The sequence below is a fragment of the Carassius carassius genome, chromosome 6, assembly GCF_963082965.1.
Source record: "Carassius carassius chromosome 6, fCarCar2.1, whole genome shotgun sequence".
NCBI lineage: Eukaryota > Metazoa > Chordata > Actinopteri > Cypriniformes > Cyprinidae > Carassius > Carassius carassius.
Window position 1 is genome coordinate 35,475,186 of NC_081760.1, and position 22,024 is coordinate 35,497,209.

At 42.2% G+C, this 22,024-nt stretch overlaps 1 protein-coding gene across 1 annotated transcript; it reads left to right on the top strand.

The window, feature by feature from the left end:
• Window positions 1-6,307: 6,307 nt before the first annotated feature.
• LOC132142751 (mucin-5AC-like) lies at window positions 6,308-7,144 on the top strand (the record flags this gene model as incomplete). The annotated part of the gene is made up of 1 exon (XM_059552859.1): window positions 6,308-7,144. A coding segment is annotated over one exon (837 nt), but the record flags the coding sequence as incomplete, so codon positions are not given.
• Between the last annotated feature and the right edge of the window lie 14,880 nt (window positions 7,145-22,024).

Genomic DNA, 22,024 nt, shown 5'->3' on the forward strand with positions numbered 1-22,024 from the left:
ATCCACCTCTAGTGAAGCAGAATCATCTACAACAACAGAGGCCTCCACAATCACAACAACTCCTGCTGAAACATCCACCACTAGTACAGCAGAAACATCTACAACAACAGAGACTTCCACATTCACAACAGCTACTGCTGTAACTTCCACCACTAGTAAAGCAGAAACATCTACAACCACAGAGACTTCCACATTCACAACAGCTCCTGCTGAAACATCCACCACTAGTGCAGCAGAAACATCTACAACAACAGAGCCCTTCACAATCACAACAACTCCTGCAGAAACATCCACCACTAGTGCAGCAGAAACATCTACAACAAAAGACACTTCCATGATCACAACCACTCCTGTTGAAACATCCACCACTAGTGTAGCAGAAACATCTACAACAACAGAGACTCCCACATTCACAACAACTCCGGCAGAAACATCTACCACTAGTGCAGCAGAAACATCTACAACAACAGACACTTTCACGATCACAACAATTCCTGCTGAAACATCCACCACTAGTGCAGCAGAAACATCTACAAAAACAGAGACTCCCACATTCACAACAACTCCGGCAGAAAAATCTATCACTAGTGCAGCAGAAACATCTACAAAAACAGAGCTTTCCACAATTACAACAACTACTGCAGAAAAATCTATCACTAGTGTAGCAGAAACATCTACAACAACAGACACTTTCATGATCACAACAATTCCTGCTGAAACATCCACCACTAGTCTAGTAGAAACATCTACAACAATAGAGACTTCGACAATTACAAAAACTCCAGTTGAAACGTCCACCATTATCACAGCAGAAACATATACAACAACAGAGCCCTCCATAATCACAACAACAACTGAGGCTGAAATATCAATTACTAGTGCTTCAGAAACATCTACAATGACAGAGACTTCCACATTCACAACTACTGCTGAAATATCCACTACTAGTGTAGCAGAATCATCTACAACAGTGGAGCCAGTATATGAAGTGAATATTAAGCTGGAATTCCGCTCTAAAGATTCTTTCATAGATGACCTCAATGATCGACAGTCTCCTGCTTTCAAAAACAGGGCTATGCTTGTTCAGGATATTGTGAGTTCAAACCCACATACTGTATTCACTATATAATCATTAAAATTATGAACGTATTAATTATTTACATTTAATGAATTATAAATAGTTTCATCATAACTTTCTGTACTTTATTACAGCTTACACTTATTTTCAAGAATTTCCATTCCTTCCTTAGAGTCACTGTGCTACTATTCAGGTAAATACTGAATACTTCACTGCTGATAATTTTAAATGCAATGCCTTTGTGTATGTTTTCAACTGTGAGAGATAACTCATACATGCGATTAACCCATTTATTAGTCCAATATGACAGTATTTCTAAAAATGTATTTCAGCAAGGGATCGGTCATTACCACATCAGAACTTGCTTTCAACTCTACACAGACTGTGCCATCAGAACTCCAAATTGCAGAAGAATTTCTGAGTGATGATACAACTATCAATGCCCTGAACATAACTTCATTTTCAGTTAATAATACAGGTTTGTCTGACAATATATTAAAAGCAAAAGGTTAGAAAAAAACGTTGTATTGTACATACGTGAGGCATTGAACAGACTGTAAAAAATAGTCAGATTAGACATGGTTTTACATAAACTTTGGTGTTTTATAAATATTCTATTAAAATATGCATTCAAAATGTACACACAATTTATTTCTTTTGTCATTACTTTTGAGAGTGCCTTCTAAACTGATAAGCATTTTTTATGAACCAACAACAGAATACCTATCAATAACAACAACTCCTGCTACAACATCTAAAGCAACAACAGAGCTGTCCACAATCACAACTACTCCAACTGAAACAACCGCTACTAGTGCAGCAGAAACATCTACAACAGCAGACACTTCCTCAATTACAATATCTACTGCAGAAATATCTACCACTAGTGCAGCAGAAACATCTACAACAGCAGACACTTCCTCAATTACAATATCTACTGCAGAAACATCCACCACTAGTGAAGCAAAAACATCTACAGCAACAGAGACTTCGACAATAACAACAATTCCAGTTGAAACATCCACAATTATCACAGCAGAAACATATACAACAATACAGACTTCGACAGTTACATCAATTCCAGTTGAAACATCCACCATTATCACAGCAGAAACATCTACAACAACAGAGCTCTCCACAATCACAACTGTTGCAGAAAAACCTATCACTAGTGCAGCAGAAACATCTACAACAACAGACACTTCCACGATCACAACAACTCCTGCTGAATCATCCACCACTAGTGTAGCAGAAATATCTACAACAATAGAGACTTCGACAATTACAACAACTCCAGTTGAAACATCCACCATTATCACTGCAGAAACATATACAACCACAGAGCCCTCCACAATCACAACAACTACTGCAGAAACATCTACCACTAGTGCAGCAGAAACGTCTACAAAAACTACAACAGAAACATCTACCACTAGTGCAGCAGAAACATCTAAAACAACAGAGCTCCCCACAATCACAACAACTCCTGCTGAAACATCCACTTCCATTGCAGTAGAAACATCTACAACAACAGAGACTTCCACATTCACAAAAGCTACTGCTGTAACATCCACCTCTAGCGAAGCAGAATCATCTACAACAACAGAGCCCTCCACATTCACAACAACTCCTGCAGCAACATCTATCACTAGTGCAGCAGAAACATCTACAACAACAGAGACTTCCACATTCACAAAAGCTACTGCTGTAACATCCACCTCTAGCGAAGCAGAATCATCTACAACAACAGAGCCCTCCACATTCACAACAACTCCTGCTGAAACATCCACCACTAGTGTAGTAGAAACATCAACAACAACAGAGACTTCGACAATTACAACAACTCCAGTTGAAACATCCACCATTATCACAGCAGAAACATATACAACAACAGAGCCCTCCACAATCACAACAACTCCTGCAGAAACATCTATCACTAGTGCAGCAGAAACATCTACAACAAAAGAGACTTCCACATACACAACAGTTCCTGCTGAAACATCCACCACTAGTGCAGCAGAATCATCTACAACAACAGAGCTATCCACAATTACAACAACTGCTAGAGAAACATCTACCACTAGTGCAGCAGAAACATCTACAACAACAGAGACTTCCACATTCACAACAGCTTCCGCTGAACCATCTACCACTAGTGCAGCTGAAACATATACAACAACAGAGCCCTCCATAATCACAACAACTCCTGCAGAAACATCTATCACTAGTAAAGCAGAAACATCTACAACAACAGAGCCCTCCACCATCACAACAACTCCTGCAGAAACATCTATCACTAGTAAAGCAGAAACATCTATAACAACAGAGACTTCCACATTCACAACAGCTCCTGCAGAAACATCTATCAGTAGTGCAGCAGAAACATCTACAACAACAGAGACTTCCACATTCACAACAACTCCTGCAGAAACATCTATCAGTAGTGCAGCAGAAACATCTACAACAACAGAGCCCTCCACCATCACAACAACTCCTGCAGAAACATCTATCACTAGTAAAGCAGAAACATCTACAACAACAGAGACTTCCACATTCACAACAGCTCCTGCAGAAACATCTACCACTAGTGCAGCAGAAACATCTACAACAACAGAGCCCTCCACAATCACAACAACTCCTGCAGAAACATCTATCAGTAGTGCAGCAGAAACATCTACAACAACAGAGACTTCCACATTCAAAACAGTTCCTGCTGAAACATCCAGCACTAGTGTAGCAGAAACATTTACAACAACAGAGACTACCACAATCACAAAAGCTACTGCTGTAACATCCACCACTAGTGCAGCAGAAACATCTACAACAACAGAGCCCTCCACAATCACAACAACTCCTGCAGAAACATCTATCACTAGTGCAGCAGAAACATCTACAACAACAGAGACTTCCACATTCACAACAGCTACTGCTGTAACATCCACCTCTAGTGAAGCAGAATCATCTACAACAACAGAGCCCTCCACATTCACAACAACTCCTGCAGCAACATCCACCACTAGTGCAGCAGAAACATCTACAACAACAGAGCTATCCACAATTACAACAACTACTGCAGAAACATCTATCATTAGTGCAGCAGAAACATCTACAACAACAGACACTTCCATGATCACAACAACTTCTGCTGAAACATTCACAACTAGTGTAGCAGAAACATCTACAACAATAGAATCTTCGACAATTACAACAACTCCCGTTGAAACATCCACCATTATCACAGCAGAAACATATACAACAACAGAGCCCTCCACAATCACAAGAACTACTACTGCAGAAACACCTACCACTAGTGCAGCAGGAATGTCTACAAGGACTACAGCAGAAACAGCAACGGAGCCCTCCACATTCACAACAGTTCCTGCTGAAACATCTAGCACGAGTGTAGCAGAAACATCTACAACAACAGAGACTACCACAATCACAACAACTCCTGCAGAAACATCCACTTTCATTGCAGCAAAAACATCTACAGCTACAGAGACTTCCACATTCACAACAAGTCCTGCAGAAACATCCACCACTAGTGCAGCAGAAACATCTACAACAACAGAGACTTCCACATTCACAACAGTTCCTGCTGAAACATCCACCACTAGTGTAGCAAAAACATCTAAAGCAACAGAGACTACCACAATCACAACAACTCCTGTTGAAACATCCACTTCCATTGCAGCAGAAACATCTACAGCAACAGAGACTTCCACATTCACAACGGCTACTGCTGTAACATCCACCTCTAGCGAAGCAGAATCATCTACAACAACAGAGCCCTCCACATTCACAACAACTCCTGCATCAACATCCACCACTAGTGTTGCAGAAACATCTACAACAACAGACACTTCCATGATCACAACAACTTCTGCTGAAACATTCACACCTAGTGTAGCAGAAACATCTACAACAATAGAGACTTCGAAAATTACAACAACTCCAGTTGAAACATCCACCATTATCACAGCAGAAACATATACAACAACAGAGCCCTCCACAATCACAAAAACTACTACTGCAGAAACACCTACCACTAGTGCAGCAGAAATGTCTACAAGGACTACAGCAGAAACATCTACCAATAGTGCAGCAGAAACATCTACAGCAACAGAGCCCTCCACAATCACAACAACTCCTGCAGAAACATCTATCACTAGTGCAGCAGAATTATCTACAACAACAGAGACTTCCACATTCACAACAGTTCCTGCTGAAACATCCACCACTAGTGCAGCAGAAACATCTACAACAACAGATCTCCCCACAATCACAACAACTCCAGCTGAAACATCCATCACTAGTGCAGCAGAAACATCTACAACAACAGAGCCCTTCACAATCACAACAACTCCTGCAGAAACATCTACCACTAGTGCAGCAGAAACATCTAAAACAACAGAGACTTCCACATTCACAACAGCTCCTGCAGAAACATCTACCACTAGTGCAGCAGAAACATCTACAACAACAGAGACTTCCACATTCACAACAGTTCCTGTTGAAACATCCACAACTAGTGTAGCAGAAACATCTACAGCAACAGAGACTACCACAATCACAACAAGTCCTGCAGAAACATCCACCACTAGTGCAGCAGAAACATCTACAACAACAGAGCCCTCCACAATCACAACCAGTCCTGCAGAAACATCTATCACTAGTACAGCAGAAACATCTACAACAACAGACACTTCCATGATCACAACAACTTCTGCTGAAACATTCACAACTAGTGTAGCAGAAACATCTACAACAATAGTGACTTCGACAAATACAACAACTCCAGTTGAAACATCCACCATTATCACAGCAGAAACATATACAACAACAGACCCCTCCACAATCACAACAACTACTACTGCAGAAACATCTACCACTAGTGCAGCAGAAACATCTACAACAACAGAGACTACCACATTTACAACAGTTCCTGCTGAAACATCCACAACTAGTGTAGCAGAAACATCTACAGCAACAGAGACTACCACAATCACAACAACTCCTGTTGAAACATCCACTTCCATTGCAGCAGAAACATCTACAGCAACAGAGACTTCCACATTCACAACAACTCCTGCAGAAACATCCACCACTAGTGCAGCAGAAACATCTACAACAACAGATCTCCCCACAATCACAACAACTCCTGCTGAAACATCCACTTCCATTGCAGTAGAAACATCTACAACAACGGAGACTTCCACATTCACAACAACTACTGTTGTAACATCCACCTCTAGTGAAGCAGAAACATCTACAACAACAGAGCCCTCCACAATCACAACAACTCCTGCAGAAACATCTACCACTAGTACAGCAGAAACATCTACAACAACAGAGACTTCCACATTCACAACAGCTCCTGCTGAAACATCCACCACTAGTACAGCAGAAACATCTACAACAACAGAGACTTCCACATTCACAACAGTTCATGCTGAAACATCTACCACTAGTGCAGCAGAAACGTCTACAACAACAGAGCCCTCCACAATCACAACAAGTCCTGCAGAAACATCTATCACTAGTACAGCAGAAACATCTACAACAACAGAGACTTCCACATTCACAACAACTCCTGCAGAAACATCCACCACTAGTGCAGCAGAAACATCTACAACAACAGAGCCCTCCACAATCACAACAACTACTGCAGAAACATCTACCACTAGTGCAGCAGAAACATCTACAACAACAGAGCCCTCCACAATCACAACAACTACTGCAGAAACATCTACCACTAGTGCAGCAGAAACATCTACAACAACAGAGCCCTTCACAATCACAACAACTCCTGCAGAAACCTCTATCACTAGTACAGCAGAAACATCTACAACAACAGAGCCCTTCACAATCACAACAACTACTGCAGAAACATCCACCACTAGTGCAGCAGAAACATCTACAACAACAGAGCCCTCCACAATCACAACAACTACTGCAGAAACATCTACCACTAGTGCAGCAGAAACATCTACAACAACAGAGACTTCCACATTCACAACAGCTCCTGCAGAAACCTCTATCACTAGTACAGCAGAAACATCTACAACAACAGAGACTTCCACATTCACAACAGCTCCTGCTGAAACATCCACCACTAGTGCAGCAGAAACATCTACAACAACAGAGCCCTTCACAATCACAACAACTCCTGCAGAAACCTCTATCACTAGTACAGCAGAAACATCTACAACAACAGAGACTTCCACATTCACAACAGCTCCTGCAGAAACATCTACCACTAGTGCAGCAGAAACATCTACAACAACAGAGCCCTTCACAATCACAACAACTCCTGCAGAAACATCCACCACTAGTGCAGCAGAAACATCTACAACAACAGAGCCCTTCACAATCACAACAACTCCTGCAGAAACCTCTATCACTAGTACAGCAGAAACATCTACAACAACAGAGACTTCCACATTCACAACAGTTCCTGCTGAAACATCCACAACTAGTGTAGCAGAAACATCTACAGCAACAGAGACTACCACAATCACAACAACTCCTGTTGAATCATCCACTTCCATTGCAGCAGAAACATCTACAGCAACAGAGACTTCCACATTCACAACAACTCCTGCAGAAACATCCACCACTAGTGCAGCAGAAACATCTACAACAACAGAGCCCTCCACAATCACAACCAGTCCTGCAGAAACATCTATCACTAGTACAGCAGAAACATCTACAACAACAGACACTCCCATGATCACAACAACTTCTTCTGAAACATTCACAACTAGTGTAGCAGAAACATCTACAACAATAGAGACTTCGACAATTACAACAACTCCAGTTGAAACATCCACCATTATCACAGCAGAAACATATACAACAACAGAGCCCTCCACAATCACAACAACTCCTGCTGAAACATCCACCTCTAGTGAAGCAGAATCATCTACAACAACAGAGGCCTCCACATTCACAACAACTGCTGCAGCAACTTCCACCATTAGTGCAGCAGAAACATCTACAACAACAGACACTTCCATGATCACAACAACTTCTGCTGAAACATTCACAACTAATGTAGCAGAAACATCTACAACAACAGAGACTTCGACAATTACAACAACTCCAGTTGAAACATCCACCATTATCACAGCAGAAACATATACAACAACAGACCCCTCCACAATCACAACAACTACTACTGCAGAAACATCTACCACTAGTGCAGCAGAAACATCTACAACAACAGAGACTACCACATTCACAACAGTTCCTGCTGAAACATCCACAACTAGTGTAGCAGAAACATCTACAACAACAGAGCCCTTCACAATCACAACAACTCCTGCAGAAACCTCTATCACTAGTACAGCAGAAACATCTACAACAACAGAGACTTCCACATTCACAACAGCTCCTGCAGAAACATCTACCATTAGTGCAGCAGAAACATCTACAACAACAGAGACTTCCACATTCACAACAGTTCCTGCTGAAACATCCACAACTAGTGTAGCAGAAACATCTACAGCAACAGAGACTACCACAATCACAACAACTCCTGTTGAATCATCCACTTCCATTGCAGCAGAAACATCCACAGCAACAGAGACTTCCACATTCACAACAACTCCTGCAGAAACATCCACCACTAGTGCAGCAGAAACATCTACAACAACAGAGCCCTCCACAATCACAACCAGTCTTGCAGAAACATCTATCACTAGTACAGCAGAAACATCTACAACAACAGACACTTCCACATTCACAACAGTTCCTGCTGAAACATCCACAACTAGTGTAGCAGAAACATCTACAGCAACAGAGACTACCACAATCACAACTACTCCTGTTGAATCATCCACTTCCATTGCAGCAGAAACATCTACAGCAACAGAGACTTCCACATTCACAACAACTCCTGCAGAAACATCCACCACTAGTGCAGCAGAAACATCTACAACAACAGAGCCCTCCACAATCACAACCAGTCCTGCAGAAACATCTATCACTAGTACAGCAGAAACATCTACAACAACAGACACTCCCATGATCACAACAACTTCTGCTGAAACATTCACAACTAGTGTAGCAGAAACATCTACAACAATAGAGACTTCGACAATTACAACAACTCCAGTTGAAACATCCACCATTATCACAGCAGAAACATATACAACAACAGAGCCCTCCACAATCACAACAACTCCTGCTGAAACATCCACCTCTAGTGAAGCAGAATCATCTACAACAACAGAGGCCTCCACATTCACAACAACTGCTGCAGCAACTTCCACCACTAGTGCAGCAGAAACATCTACAACAACAGACACTTCCATGATCACAACAACTTCTGCTGAAACATTCACAACTAATGTAGCAGAAACATCTACAACAACAGAGACTTCGACAATTACTACAACTCCAGTTGAAACATCCACCATTATCACAGCAGAAACATATACAACAACAGACCCCTCCACAATCACAACAACTACTACTGCAGAAACATCTACCACTAGTGCAGCAGAAATATCTACAACAACAGAGACTACCACATTCACAACAGTTCCTGCTGAAACATCCACAACTAGTGTAGCAGAAACATCTACAACAACAGAGCCCTTCACAATCACAACAACTCCTGCAGAAACCTCTATCACTAGTACAGCAGAAACATCTACAACAACAGAGACTTCCACATTCACAACAGCTCCTGCAGAAACATCTACCATTAGTGCAGCAGAAACATCTACAACAACAGAGACTTCCACATTCACAACAGTTCCTGCTGAAACATCCACAACTAGTGTAGCAGAAACATCTACAGCAACAGAGACTACCACAATCACAACAACTCCTGTTGAATCATCCACTTCCATTGCAGCAGAAACATCCACAGCAACAGAGACTTCCACATTCACAACAACTCCTGCAGAAACATCCACCACTAGTGCAGCAGAAACATCTACAACAACAGAGCCCTCCACAATCACAACCAGTCCTGCAGAAACATCTATCACTAGTACAGCAGAAACATCTACAACAACAGACACTTCCACATTCACAACAGCTACTGCTGTAACATCCACCTCTAGTGAAGCAGAATCATCTACAACAACAGAGGCCTCCACATTCACAACAACTGCTGCAGCAACTTCCACCACTAGTGCAGCAGAAACATCTACAACAACAGAGCTATCCACAGTTACAACTACTGCAGAAACATCTATCACTAGTGCAGCAGAAACATCTACAACAACAGACACTTCAATGATCACAACAACTTCTGCTGAAACATTCACAACTAATGTAGCAGAAACATCTACAACAACAGAGACTTCGACAATTACAACAACTCCAGTTGAAACATCCACCATTATCACAGCAGAAACATATACAACAACAGACCCCTCCACAATCACAACAACTCCTGCAGAAACCTCTATCACTAGTACAGCAGAAACATCTACAACAACAGAGACTTCCACATTCACAACAGTTCCTGCTGAAACATCCACAACTAGTGTAGCAGAAACATCTACAGCAACAGAGACTACCACAATCACAACAACTCCTGTTGAATCATCCACTTCCATTGCAGCAGAAACATCTACAGCAACAGAGACTTCCACATTCACAACAACTCCTGCAGAAACATCCACCACTAGTGCAGCAGAAACATCTACAACAACAGAGCCCTCCACAATCACAACCAGTCCTGCAGAAACATCTATCACTAGTACAGCAGAAACATCTACAACAACAGACACTCCCATGATCACAACAACTTCTTCTGAAACATTCACAACTAGTGTAGCAGAAACATCTACAACAATAGAGACTTCGACAATTACAACAACTCCAGTTGAAACATCCACCATTATCACAGCAGAAACATATACAACAACAGAGCCCTCCACAATCACAACAACTCCTGCTGAAACATCCACCTCTAGTGAAGCAGAATCATCTACAACAACAGAGGCCTCCACATTCACAACAACTGCTGCAGCAACTTCCACCACTAGTGCAGCAGAAACATCTACAACAACAGACACTTCCATGATCACAACAACTTCTGCTGAAACATTCACAACTAATGTAGCAGAAACATCTACAACAACAGAGACTTCGACAATTACAACAACTCCAGTTGAAACATCCACCATTATCACAGCAGAAACATATACAACAACAGACCCCTCCACAATCACAACAACTACTACTGCAGAAACATCTACCACTAGTGCAGCAGAAACATCTACAACAACAGAGACTACCACATTCACAACAGTTCCTGCTGAAACATCCACAACTAGTGTAGCAGAAACATCTACAACAACAGAGCCCTTCACAATCACAACAACTCCTGCAGAAACCTCTATCACTAGTACAGCAGAAACATCTACAACAACAGAGACTTCCACATTCACAACAGCTCCTGCAGAAACATCTACCATTAGTGCAGCAGAAACATCTACAACAACAGAGACTTCCACATTCACAACAGTTCCTGCTGAAACATCCACAACTAGTGTAGCAGAAACATCTACAGCAACAGAGACTACCACAATCACAACAACTCCTGTTGAATCATCCACTTCCATTGCAGCAGAAACATCCACAGCAACAGAGACTTCCACATTCACAACAACTCCTGCAGAAACATCCACCACTAGTGCAGCAGAAACATCTACAACAACAGAGCCCTCCACACTCACAACCAGTCCTGCAGAAACATCTATCACTAGTACAGCAGAAACATCTACAACAACAGACACTTCCACATTCACAACAGTTCCTGCTGAAACATCCACAACTAGTGTAGCAGAAACATCTACAGCAACAGAGACTACCACAATCACAACAACTCCTGTTGAATCATCCACTTCCATTGCAGCAGAAACATCTACAGCAACAGAGACTTCCACATTCACAACAACTCCTGCAGAAACATCCACCACTAGTGCAGCAGAAACATCTACAACAACAGAGCCCTCCACAATCACAACCAGTCCTGCAGAAACATCTATCACTAGTACAGCAGAAACATCTACAACAACAGACACTCCCATGATCACAACAACTTCTGCTGAAACATTCACAACTAGTGTAGCAGAAACATCTACAACAATAGAGACTTCGACAATTACAACAACTCCAGTTGAAACATCCACCATTATCACAGCAGAAACATATACAACAACAGAGCCCTCCACAATCACAACAACTCCTGCTGAAACATCCACCTCTAGTGAAGCAGAATCATCTACAACAACAGAGGCCTCCACATTCACAACAACTGCTGCAGCAACTTCCACTACTAGTGCAGCAGAAACATCTACAACAACAGACACTTCCATGATCACAACAACTTCTGCTGAAACATTCACAACTAATGTAGCAGAAACATCTACAACAACAGAGACTTCGACAATTACAACAACTCCAGTTGAAACATCCACCATTATCACAGCAGAAACATATACAACAACAGAGCCCTCCACAATCACAACAACTCCTGCTGAAACATCCACCTCTAGTGAAGCAGAATCATCTACAACAACAGAGGCCTCCACATTCACAACAACTGCTGCAGCAACTTCCACCACTAGTGCAGCAGAAACATCTACAACAACAGACACTTCCATGATCACAACAACTTCTGCTGAAACATTCACAACTAATGTAGCAGAAACATCTACAACAACAGAGACTTCGACAATTACAACAACTCCAGTTGAAACATCCACCATTATCACAGCAGAAACATATACAACAACAGACCCCTCCACAATCACAACAACTACTACTGCAGAAACATCTACCACTAGTGCAGCAGAAACATCTACAACAACAGAGACTACCACATTCACAACAGTTCCTGCTGAAACATCCACAACTAGTGTAGCAGAAACATCTACAACAACAGAGCCCTTCACAATCACAACAACTCCTGCAGAAACCTCTATCACTAGTACAGCAGAAACATCTACAACAACAGAGACTTCCACATTCACAACAGCTCCTGCAGAAACATCTACCATTAGTGCAGCAGAAACATCTACAACAACAGAGACTTCCACATTCACAACAGTTCCTGCTGAAACATCCACAACTAGTGTAGCAGAAACATCTACAGCAACAGAGACTACCACAATCACAACAACTCCTGTTGAATCATCCACTTCCATTGCAGCAGAAACATCCACAGCAACAGAGACTTCCACATTCACAACAACTCCTGCAGAAACATCCACCACTAGTGCAGCAGAAACATCTACAACAACAGAGCCCTCCACAATCACAACCAGTCCTGCAGAAACATCTATCACTAGTACAGCAGAAACATCTACAACAACAGACACTTCCACATTCACAACAGTTCCTGCTGAAACATCCACAACTAGTGTAGCAGAAACATCTACAGCAACAGAGACTACCACAATCACAACAACTCCTGTTGAATCATCCACTTCCATTGCAGCAGAAACATCTACAGCAACAGAGACTTCCACATTCACAACAACTCCTGCAGAAACATCCACCACTAGTGCAGCAGAAACATCTACAACAACAGAGCCCTCCACAATCACAACCAGTCCTGCAGAAACATCTATCACTAGTACAGCAGAAACATCTACAACAACAGACACTCCCATGATCACAACAACTTCTGCTGAAACATTCACAACTAGTGTAGCAGAAACATCTACAACAATAGAGACTTCGACAATTACAACAACTCCAGTTGAAACATCCACCATTATCACAGCAGAAACATATACAACAACAGAGCCCTCCACAATCACAACAACTCCTGCTGAAACATCCACCTCTAGTGAAGCAGAAACATCTACAACAACAGAGACTTCGACAATTACAACAACTCCAGTTGAAACATCCACCATTATCACAGCAGAAACATATACAACAACAGACCCCTCCACAATCACAACAACTTCTACTGCAGAAACATCTACCACTAGTGCAGCAGAAACATCTACAACAACAGAGACTTCCACATTCACAACAGTTCCTGCTGAAACATCCCCAACTAGTGTAGCAGAAACATCTACAGCAACAGAGACTACCACAATCACAACAACTCCTGTTGAAACATCCACTTCCATTGCAGCAGAAACATCTACAGCAACAGAGACTTCCACATTCACAACAACTCCTGCAGAAACATCCACCACTAGTGCAGCAGAAACATCTAAAACAACAGATCTCCCCACAATCACAACAACTCCTGCTGAAACATCCACTTCCATTGCAGTAGAAACATCTACAACAACGGAGACTTCCACATTCAAAACAACTACTGTTGTAACATCCACCTCTAGTGAAGCAGAAACATCTACAGCAACAGAGACTTCCACATTCACAACAGCTCCTGCAGAAACATCTACCACTAGTGCAGCAGAAACATCTACAACAACAGAGACTTCCACATTCACAACAGTTCCTGCTGAAACATCTACCACTAGTGCAGCAGAAACATCTACAACAACAGAGACTACCACAATCACAACAACTCCTGTTGAATCATCCACTTCCATTGCAGCAGAAACATCTACAGCAACAGAGACTTCCACATTCACAACAGCTCCTGCAGAAACATCTACCACTAGTGCAGCAGAAACATCTACAACAACAGAGACTTCCACATTCACAACAGCTCCTGCAGAAACATCTACCACTAGTGCAGCAGAAACATCTACAACAACAGAGACTACCACAATCACAACAACTCCTGTTGAATCATCCACTTCCATTGCAGCAGAAACATCTACAGCAACAGAGACTTCCACATTCACAACAACTCCTGCAGAAACATCCACCACTAGTGCAGCAGAAACATCTACAACAACAGAGCCCTCCACAATCACAACCAGTCCTGCAGAAACATCTATCACTAGTACAGCAGAAACATCTACAACAACAGACACTCCCATGATCACAACAACTTCTGCTGAAACATTCACAACTAGTGTAGCAGAAACATCTACAACAATAGAGACTTCGACATTTACAACAACTCCAGTTGAAACATACACCATTATCACAGCAGAAACATATACAACAACAGAGCCCTCCACAATCACAACAACTCCCGCTGAAACATCCACCTCTAGTGAAGCAGAATCATCTACAACAACAGAGGCCTCCACATTCACAACAACTGCTGCAGCAACTTCCACCACTAGTGCAGCAGAAACATCTACAACAACAGAGCTATCCACAGTTACAACTACTGCAGAAACATCTATCACTAGTGCAGCAGAAACATCTACAACAACAGACACTTCCATGATCACAACAACTTCTGCTGAAACATTCACAACTAATGTAGCAGAAACATCTACAACAACAGAGACTTCGACAATTACAACAGCTCCAGTTGAAACATCCACCATTATCACAGCAGAAACATATACAACAACAGACCCCTCCACAATCACAACAACTACTACCGCAGAAACATCTACCACTAGTGCAGCAGAAACATCTACAACAACAGAGACTACCACATTCACAACAGTTCCTGCTGAAACATCCACAACTAGTGTAGCAGAAACATCTACAACAACAGAGCCCTTCACAATCACAACAACTCCTGCAGAAACCTCTATCACTAGTACAGCAGAAACATCTACAACAACAGAGACTTCCACATTCACAACAGCTCCTGCAGAAACATCTACCATTAGTGCAGCAGAAACATCTACAACAACAGAGACTTCCACATTCACAACAGTTCCTGCTGAAACATCCACAACTAGTGTAGCAGAAACATCTACAGCAACAGAGACTACCACAATCACAACAACTCCTGTTGAATCATCCACTTCCATTGCAGCAGAAACATCCACAACAACTCCTGCAGAAAAATCCACCACTAGTGCAGCAGAAACATCTACAACAACAGAGCCCTCCACAATCACAACCAGTCCTGCAGAAACATCTATCACTAGTACAGCAGAAACATCTACAACAACAGACACTTCCATGATCACAAAAACTTCTGCTGAAACATTCACAACTAGTGTAGCAGAAACATCTACAACAATAGAGACTTCGACAATTACAACAACTCCAGTTGAAACATCCACCATTATCACAGCAGAAACATATACAACAACAGAGCCCTCCACAATCACAACAACTCCTGCTGAAACATCCACCACTAGTACAGCAGAAACATCTACAACAACAGAGACTTCCACATTCACAACAGCTACTGCTGTAACATCCACCTCTAGTGAAGCAGAATCATCTACAACAACAGAGGCCTCCACATTCACAACAACTGCTGCAGCAACTTCCACCACTAGTGCAGCAGAAACATCTACAACAACAGAGCTATCCACAGTTACAACTACTGCAGAAACATCTATCACTAGTGCAGCAGAAACATCTACAACAACAGACACTTCCATGATCACAACAACTTCTGCTGAAACATTCACAACTAATGTAGCAGAAACATCTACAACAACAGAGACTTCGACAATTACAACAACTCCAGTTGAAACATCCACCATTATCACAGCAGAAACATATACAACAACAGACCCCTCCACAATCACAACAACTTCTACTGCAGAAACATCTACCACTAGTGCAGCAGAAACATCTACAACAACAGAGACTTCCACATTCACAACAGTATCTGCTGAAACATCCACAACTAGTGTAGCAGAAACATCTACAGCAACAGAGACTACCACAATCACAACAACTCCTGTTGAAACATCCCCTTCCATTGCAGCAGAAACATCTACAGCAACAGAGACTTCCACATTCACAACAACTCCTGCAGAATCATCCACCACTAGTGCAGCAGAAACATCTAAAACAACAGATCTCCCCACAATCACAACAACTCCTGCTGAAACATCCACTTCCATTGCAGTAGAAACATCTACAACAACGGAGACTTCCACATTCACAACAACTACTGTTGTAACATCCACCTCTAGTGAAGCAGAAACATCTACAGCAACAGAGACTTCCACATTCACAACAGCTCCTGCAGAAACCTCTATCACTAGTACAGCAGAAACATCTACAACAACAGAGACTTCCACATTCACAACAGCTCCTGCTGAAACATCCACCACTAGTACAGCAGAAACATCTACAACAACAGAGACTTCCACATTCACAACAGTTCCTGCTGAAACATCTACCACTAGTGCAGCAGAAACGTCTACAACAACAGAGCCCTCCACAATCACAACAAGTCCTGCAGAAACATCTATCACTAGTACAGCAGAAACATCTACAACAATAGAGACTTCGACAATTCCAACAACTCCAGTTGAAACATCCACCATTATCACAGCAGAAATATATACAACAACAGAGCCCTCCACAATCACAACAACTACTGCAGAAACATCCACCACTAGTGCAGCAGAAACATCTACAACAACAGAGCCCTTCACAATCACAACAACTCCTGCAGAAACCTCTATCACTAGTACAGCAGAAACATCTACAACAACAGAGACTTCCACATTCACAACAGCTCCTGCAGAAACATCTACCACTAGTGCAGCAGAAACATCTACAGCAACAGAGACTACCACAATCACAAAAACTCCTGTTGAAACATCCACTTCCATTGCAGCAGAAACATCTACAGCAACAGAGACTTCCACATTCACAACAACTCCTGCAGAAACATCCACTACTAGTGCAGCAGAAACATCTACAACAACAGATCTCCCCACAATCACAACAACTCCTGCTGAAACATCCACTTCCATTGCAGTAGAAACATCTACAACAACGGAGACTTCCACATTCACAACAACTACTGTTGCAACATCCACCTCTAGTGAAGCAGAAACATCTACAGCAAAAGAGACTTCCACATTCACAACAGCTCCTGTAGAAACCTCTATCACTAGTACAGCAGAAACATCTACAACAATAGAGACTTCAAAAATTCCAACAACTCCAGTTGAAACATCCACCATTATAACAGCAGAAATATATACAACAACAGAGCCCTCCACAATCACAACAACTACTGCAGAAACATCTACCACTAGTGCAGCAGAAACATCTACAACAACAGAGACTTCCACATTCACAACAGCTCCTGCAGAAACCTCTATCACTAGTACAGCAGAAACATCTACAACAACAGAGACTTCCACATTCACAACAGCTCCTCCTGAAACATCCACCACTAGTGCAGCAGAAACATCTACAACAACAGAGCCCTTCACAATCACAACAACTCCTGCAGAAACATCCACCACTAGTGCAGCAGAACCATCTACAACAACAGAGCCCTTCACAATCACAACAACTCCTGCAGAAACCTCTATCACTAGTACAGCAGAAACATCTACAACAACAGAGACTTCCACATTCACAACAGCTCCTGCAGAAACATCTACCACTAGTGCAGCAGAAACATCTACAACAACAGAGACTTCCACATTCACAACAGTTCCTGCTGAAACATCCACAACTAGTGTAGCAGTAACATCTACAGCAACAGAGACTACCACAATCACAACAACTCCTGTTGAAACATCCACTTCCATTGCAGCAGAAACATCTACAGCAACAGAGACTTCCACATTCACAACAACTCCTGCAGAAACATCCACCACTAGTGCAGCAGAAACATCTACAACAACAGATCTCCCCACAATCACAACAACTCCTGCTGAAACATCCACTTCCATTGCAGTAGAAACATCTACAACAACAGAGACTTCCACATTCACAACAACTACTGTTGTAACATCCACCTCTAGTGAAGCAGAAACATCTACAGCAACAGAGCCCTCCACAATCACAACAACTCCTGCACAAACATCTACCACTAGTACAGCAGAAACATCTACAACAACAGAGACTTCCACATTCACAACAGCTCCTGCTGAAACATCCACCACTAGTACAGCAGAAACATCTACAACAACAGAGACTTCCACATTCACAACAGTTCCTGCAGAAACATCTACCACTAGTGCAGCAGAAACGTCTACAACAACAGAGCCCTCCACAATCACAACAAGTCCTGCAGAAACATCTATCACTAGTACAGCAGAAACATCTACAACAATAGAGACTTCGACAATTCCAACAACTCCAGTTGAAACATCCACCATTATCACAGCAGAAATATATACAACAACAGACCCCTCCACAATCACAACAACTTCTACTGCAGAAACATCTACCACTAGTGCAGCAGAAACATCTACAACAACAGAGACTTCCACATTCACAACAGTTCCTGCTGAAACATCCACAACTAGTGTAGCAGAAACATCTACAGCAACAGAGACTACCACAATCACAACAACTCCTGTTGAAACATCCACTTCCATTGCAGCAGAAACATCTACAGCAACAGAGACTTCCACATTCACAACAACTCCTGCAGAAACATCCACCACTAGTGCAGCAGAAACATCTAAAACAACAGATCTCCCCACAATCACAACAACTCCTGCTGAAACATCCACTTCCATTGCAGTAGAAACATCTACAACAACGGAGACTTCCACATTCACAACAACTACTGTTGTAACATCCACCTCTAGTGAAGCAGAAACATCTACAGCAACAGAGACTTCCACATTCACAACAGCTCCTGCAGAAACCTCTATCACTAGTACAGCAGAAACATCTACAACAACAGAGACTTCCACATTCACAACAGCTCCTGCTGAAACATCCACCACTAGTGCAGCAGAAACATCTACAACAACAGAGCCCTCCACATTCACAACAACTCCTGCCGAAACATCTACCACTAGTACAGCAGAAACATCTACAACAACAGAGACTTCCACATTCAAAACAGCTCCTGCTGAAACATCCACCACTAGTACAGCAGAAACATCTACAACAACAGAGACTTCCACATTCACAACAGTTCCTGCTGAAACATCTACCACTAGTGCAGCAGAAACGTCTACAACAACAGAGCCGTCCACAATCACAACAAGTCCTGCAGAAACATCTATCACTAGTACAGCAGAAACATCTACAACAATAGAGACTTCAAAAATTCCAACAACTCCAGTTGAAACATCCACCATTATAACAGCAGAAATATATACAACAACAGAGCCCTCCACAATCACAACAACTACTGCAGAAAAATCTACCACTAGTGCAGCAGAAACATCTACAACAACAGAGACTTCCACATTCACAACAGCTCCTGCAGAAACCTCTATCACTAGTACAGCAGAAACATCTACAACAACAGAGACTTCCACATTCACAACAGCTCCTCCTGAAACATCCACCACTAGTGCAGCAGAAACATCTACAACAACAGAGCCCTTCACAATCACAACAACTCCTGCAGAAACATCCACCACTAGTGCAGCAGAAACATCTACAACAACAGAGCCCTTCACAATCACAACAACTCCTGCAGAAACCTCTATCACTAGTACAGCAGAAACATCTACAACAACAGAGACTTCCACATTCACAACAGCTCCTGCAGAAACATCTACCACTAGTGCAGCAGAAACATCTACAACAACAGAGACTTCCACATTCACAACAGTTCCTGCTGAAACATCCACAACTAGTGTAGCAGAAACATCTACAGCAACAGAGACTACCACAATCACAAAAACTCCTGTTGAAACATCCACTTCCATTGCAGCAGAAACATCTACAGCAACAGAGACTTCCACATTCACAACAACTCCTGCAGAAACATCCACTACTAGTGCAGCAGAAACATCTACAACAACAGATCTCCCCACAATCACAACAACTCCTGCTGAAACATCCACTTCCATTGCAGTAGAAACATCTACAACAACGGAGACTTCCACATTCACAACAACTACTGTTGTAACATCCACCTCTAGTGAAGCAGAAACATCTACAGCAACAGAGACTTCCACATTCACAACAGCTCCTGTAGAAACCTCTATCACTAGTACAGCAGAAACATCTACAACAACAGAGACTTCCACATTCACAACAGCTCCTGCTGAAACATCCACCACTAGTGCAGCAGAAACATCTACAACAACAGAGCCCTCCACATTCACAACAACTCCTGCAGAAACATCTACCAATAGTACAGCAGAAACATCTACAACAACAGAGAATCCCACATTCAAAACAGCTCCTGCTGAAACATCCACCACTAGTACAGCAGAAACATCTACAACAACAGAGCCGTCCACAATCACAACAAGTCCTGCAGAAACATCTATCACTAGTACAGCAGAAACATCTACAACAATAGAGACTTCAAAAATTCCAACAACTCCAGTTGAAACATCCACCATTATAACAGCAGAAATATATACAACAACAGAGCCCTCCACAATCACAACAACTACTGCAGAAACATCTACCGCTAGTGCAGCAGAAACATCTACAACAACAGAGACTTCCACATTCACAACAGCTCCTGCAGAAACCTCTATCACTAGTACAGCAGAAACATCTACAACAACAGAGACTTCCACATTCACAACAGCTCCTCCTGAAACATCCACCACTAGTGCAGCAGAAACATCTACAACAACAGAGCCCTTCACAATCACAACAACTCCTGCAGAAACATCCACCACTAGTGCAGCAGAAACATCTACAACAACAGAGCCCTTCACAATCACAACAACTCCTGCAGAAACCTCTATCACTAGTACAGCAGAAACATCTACAACAACAGAGACTTCCACATTCACAACAGCTCCTGCAGAAACATCTACCACTAGTGCAGCAGAAACATCTACAACAACAGAGACTTCCACATTCACAACAGTTCCTGCTGAAATATCCACAACTAGTGTAGCAGTAACATCTACAGCAACAGAGACTACCACAATCACAACAACTCCTGTTGAAACATCCACTTCCATTGCAGCAGAAACATCTACAGCAACAGAGACTTCCATATTCACAACAATTCCTGCAGAAACATCCACCACTAGTGCA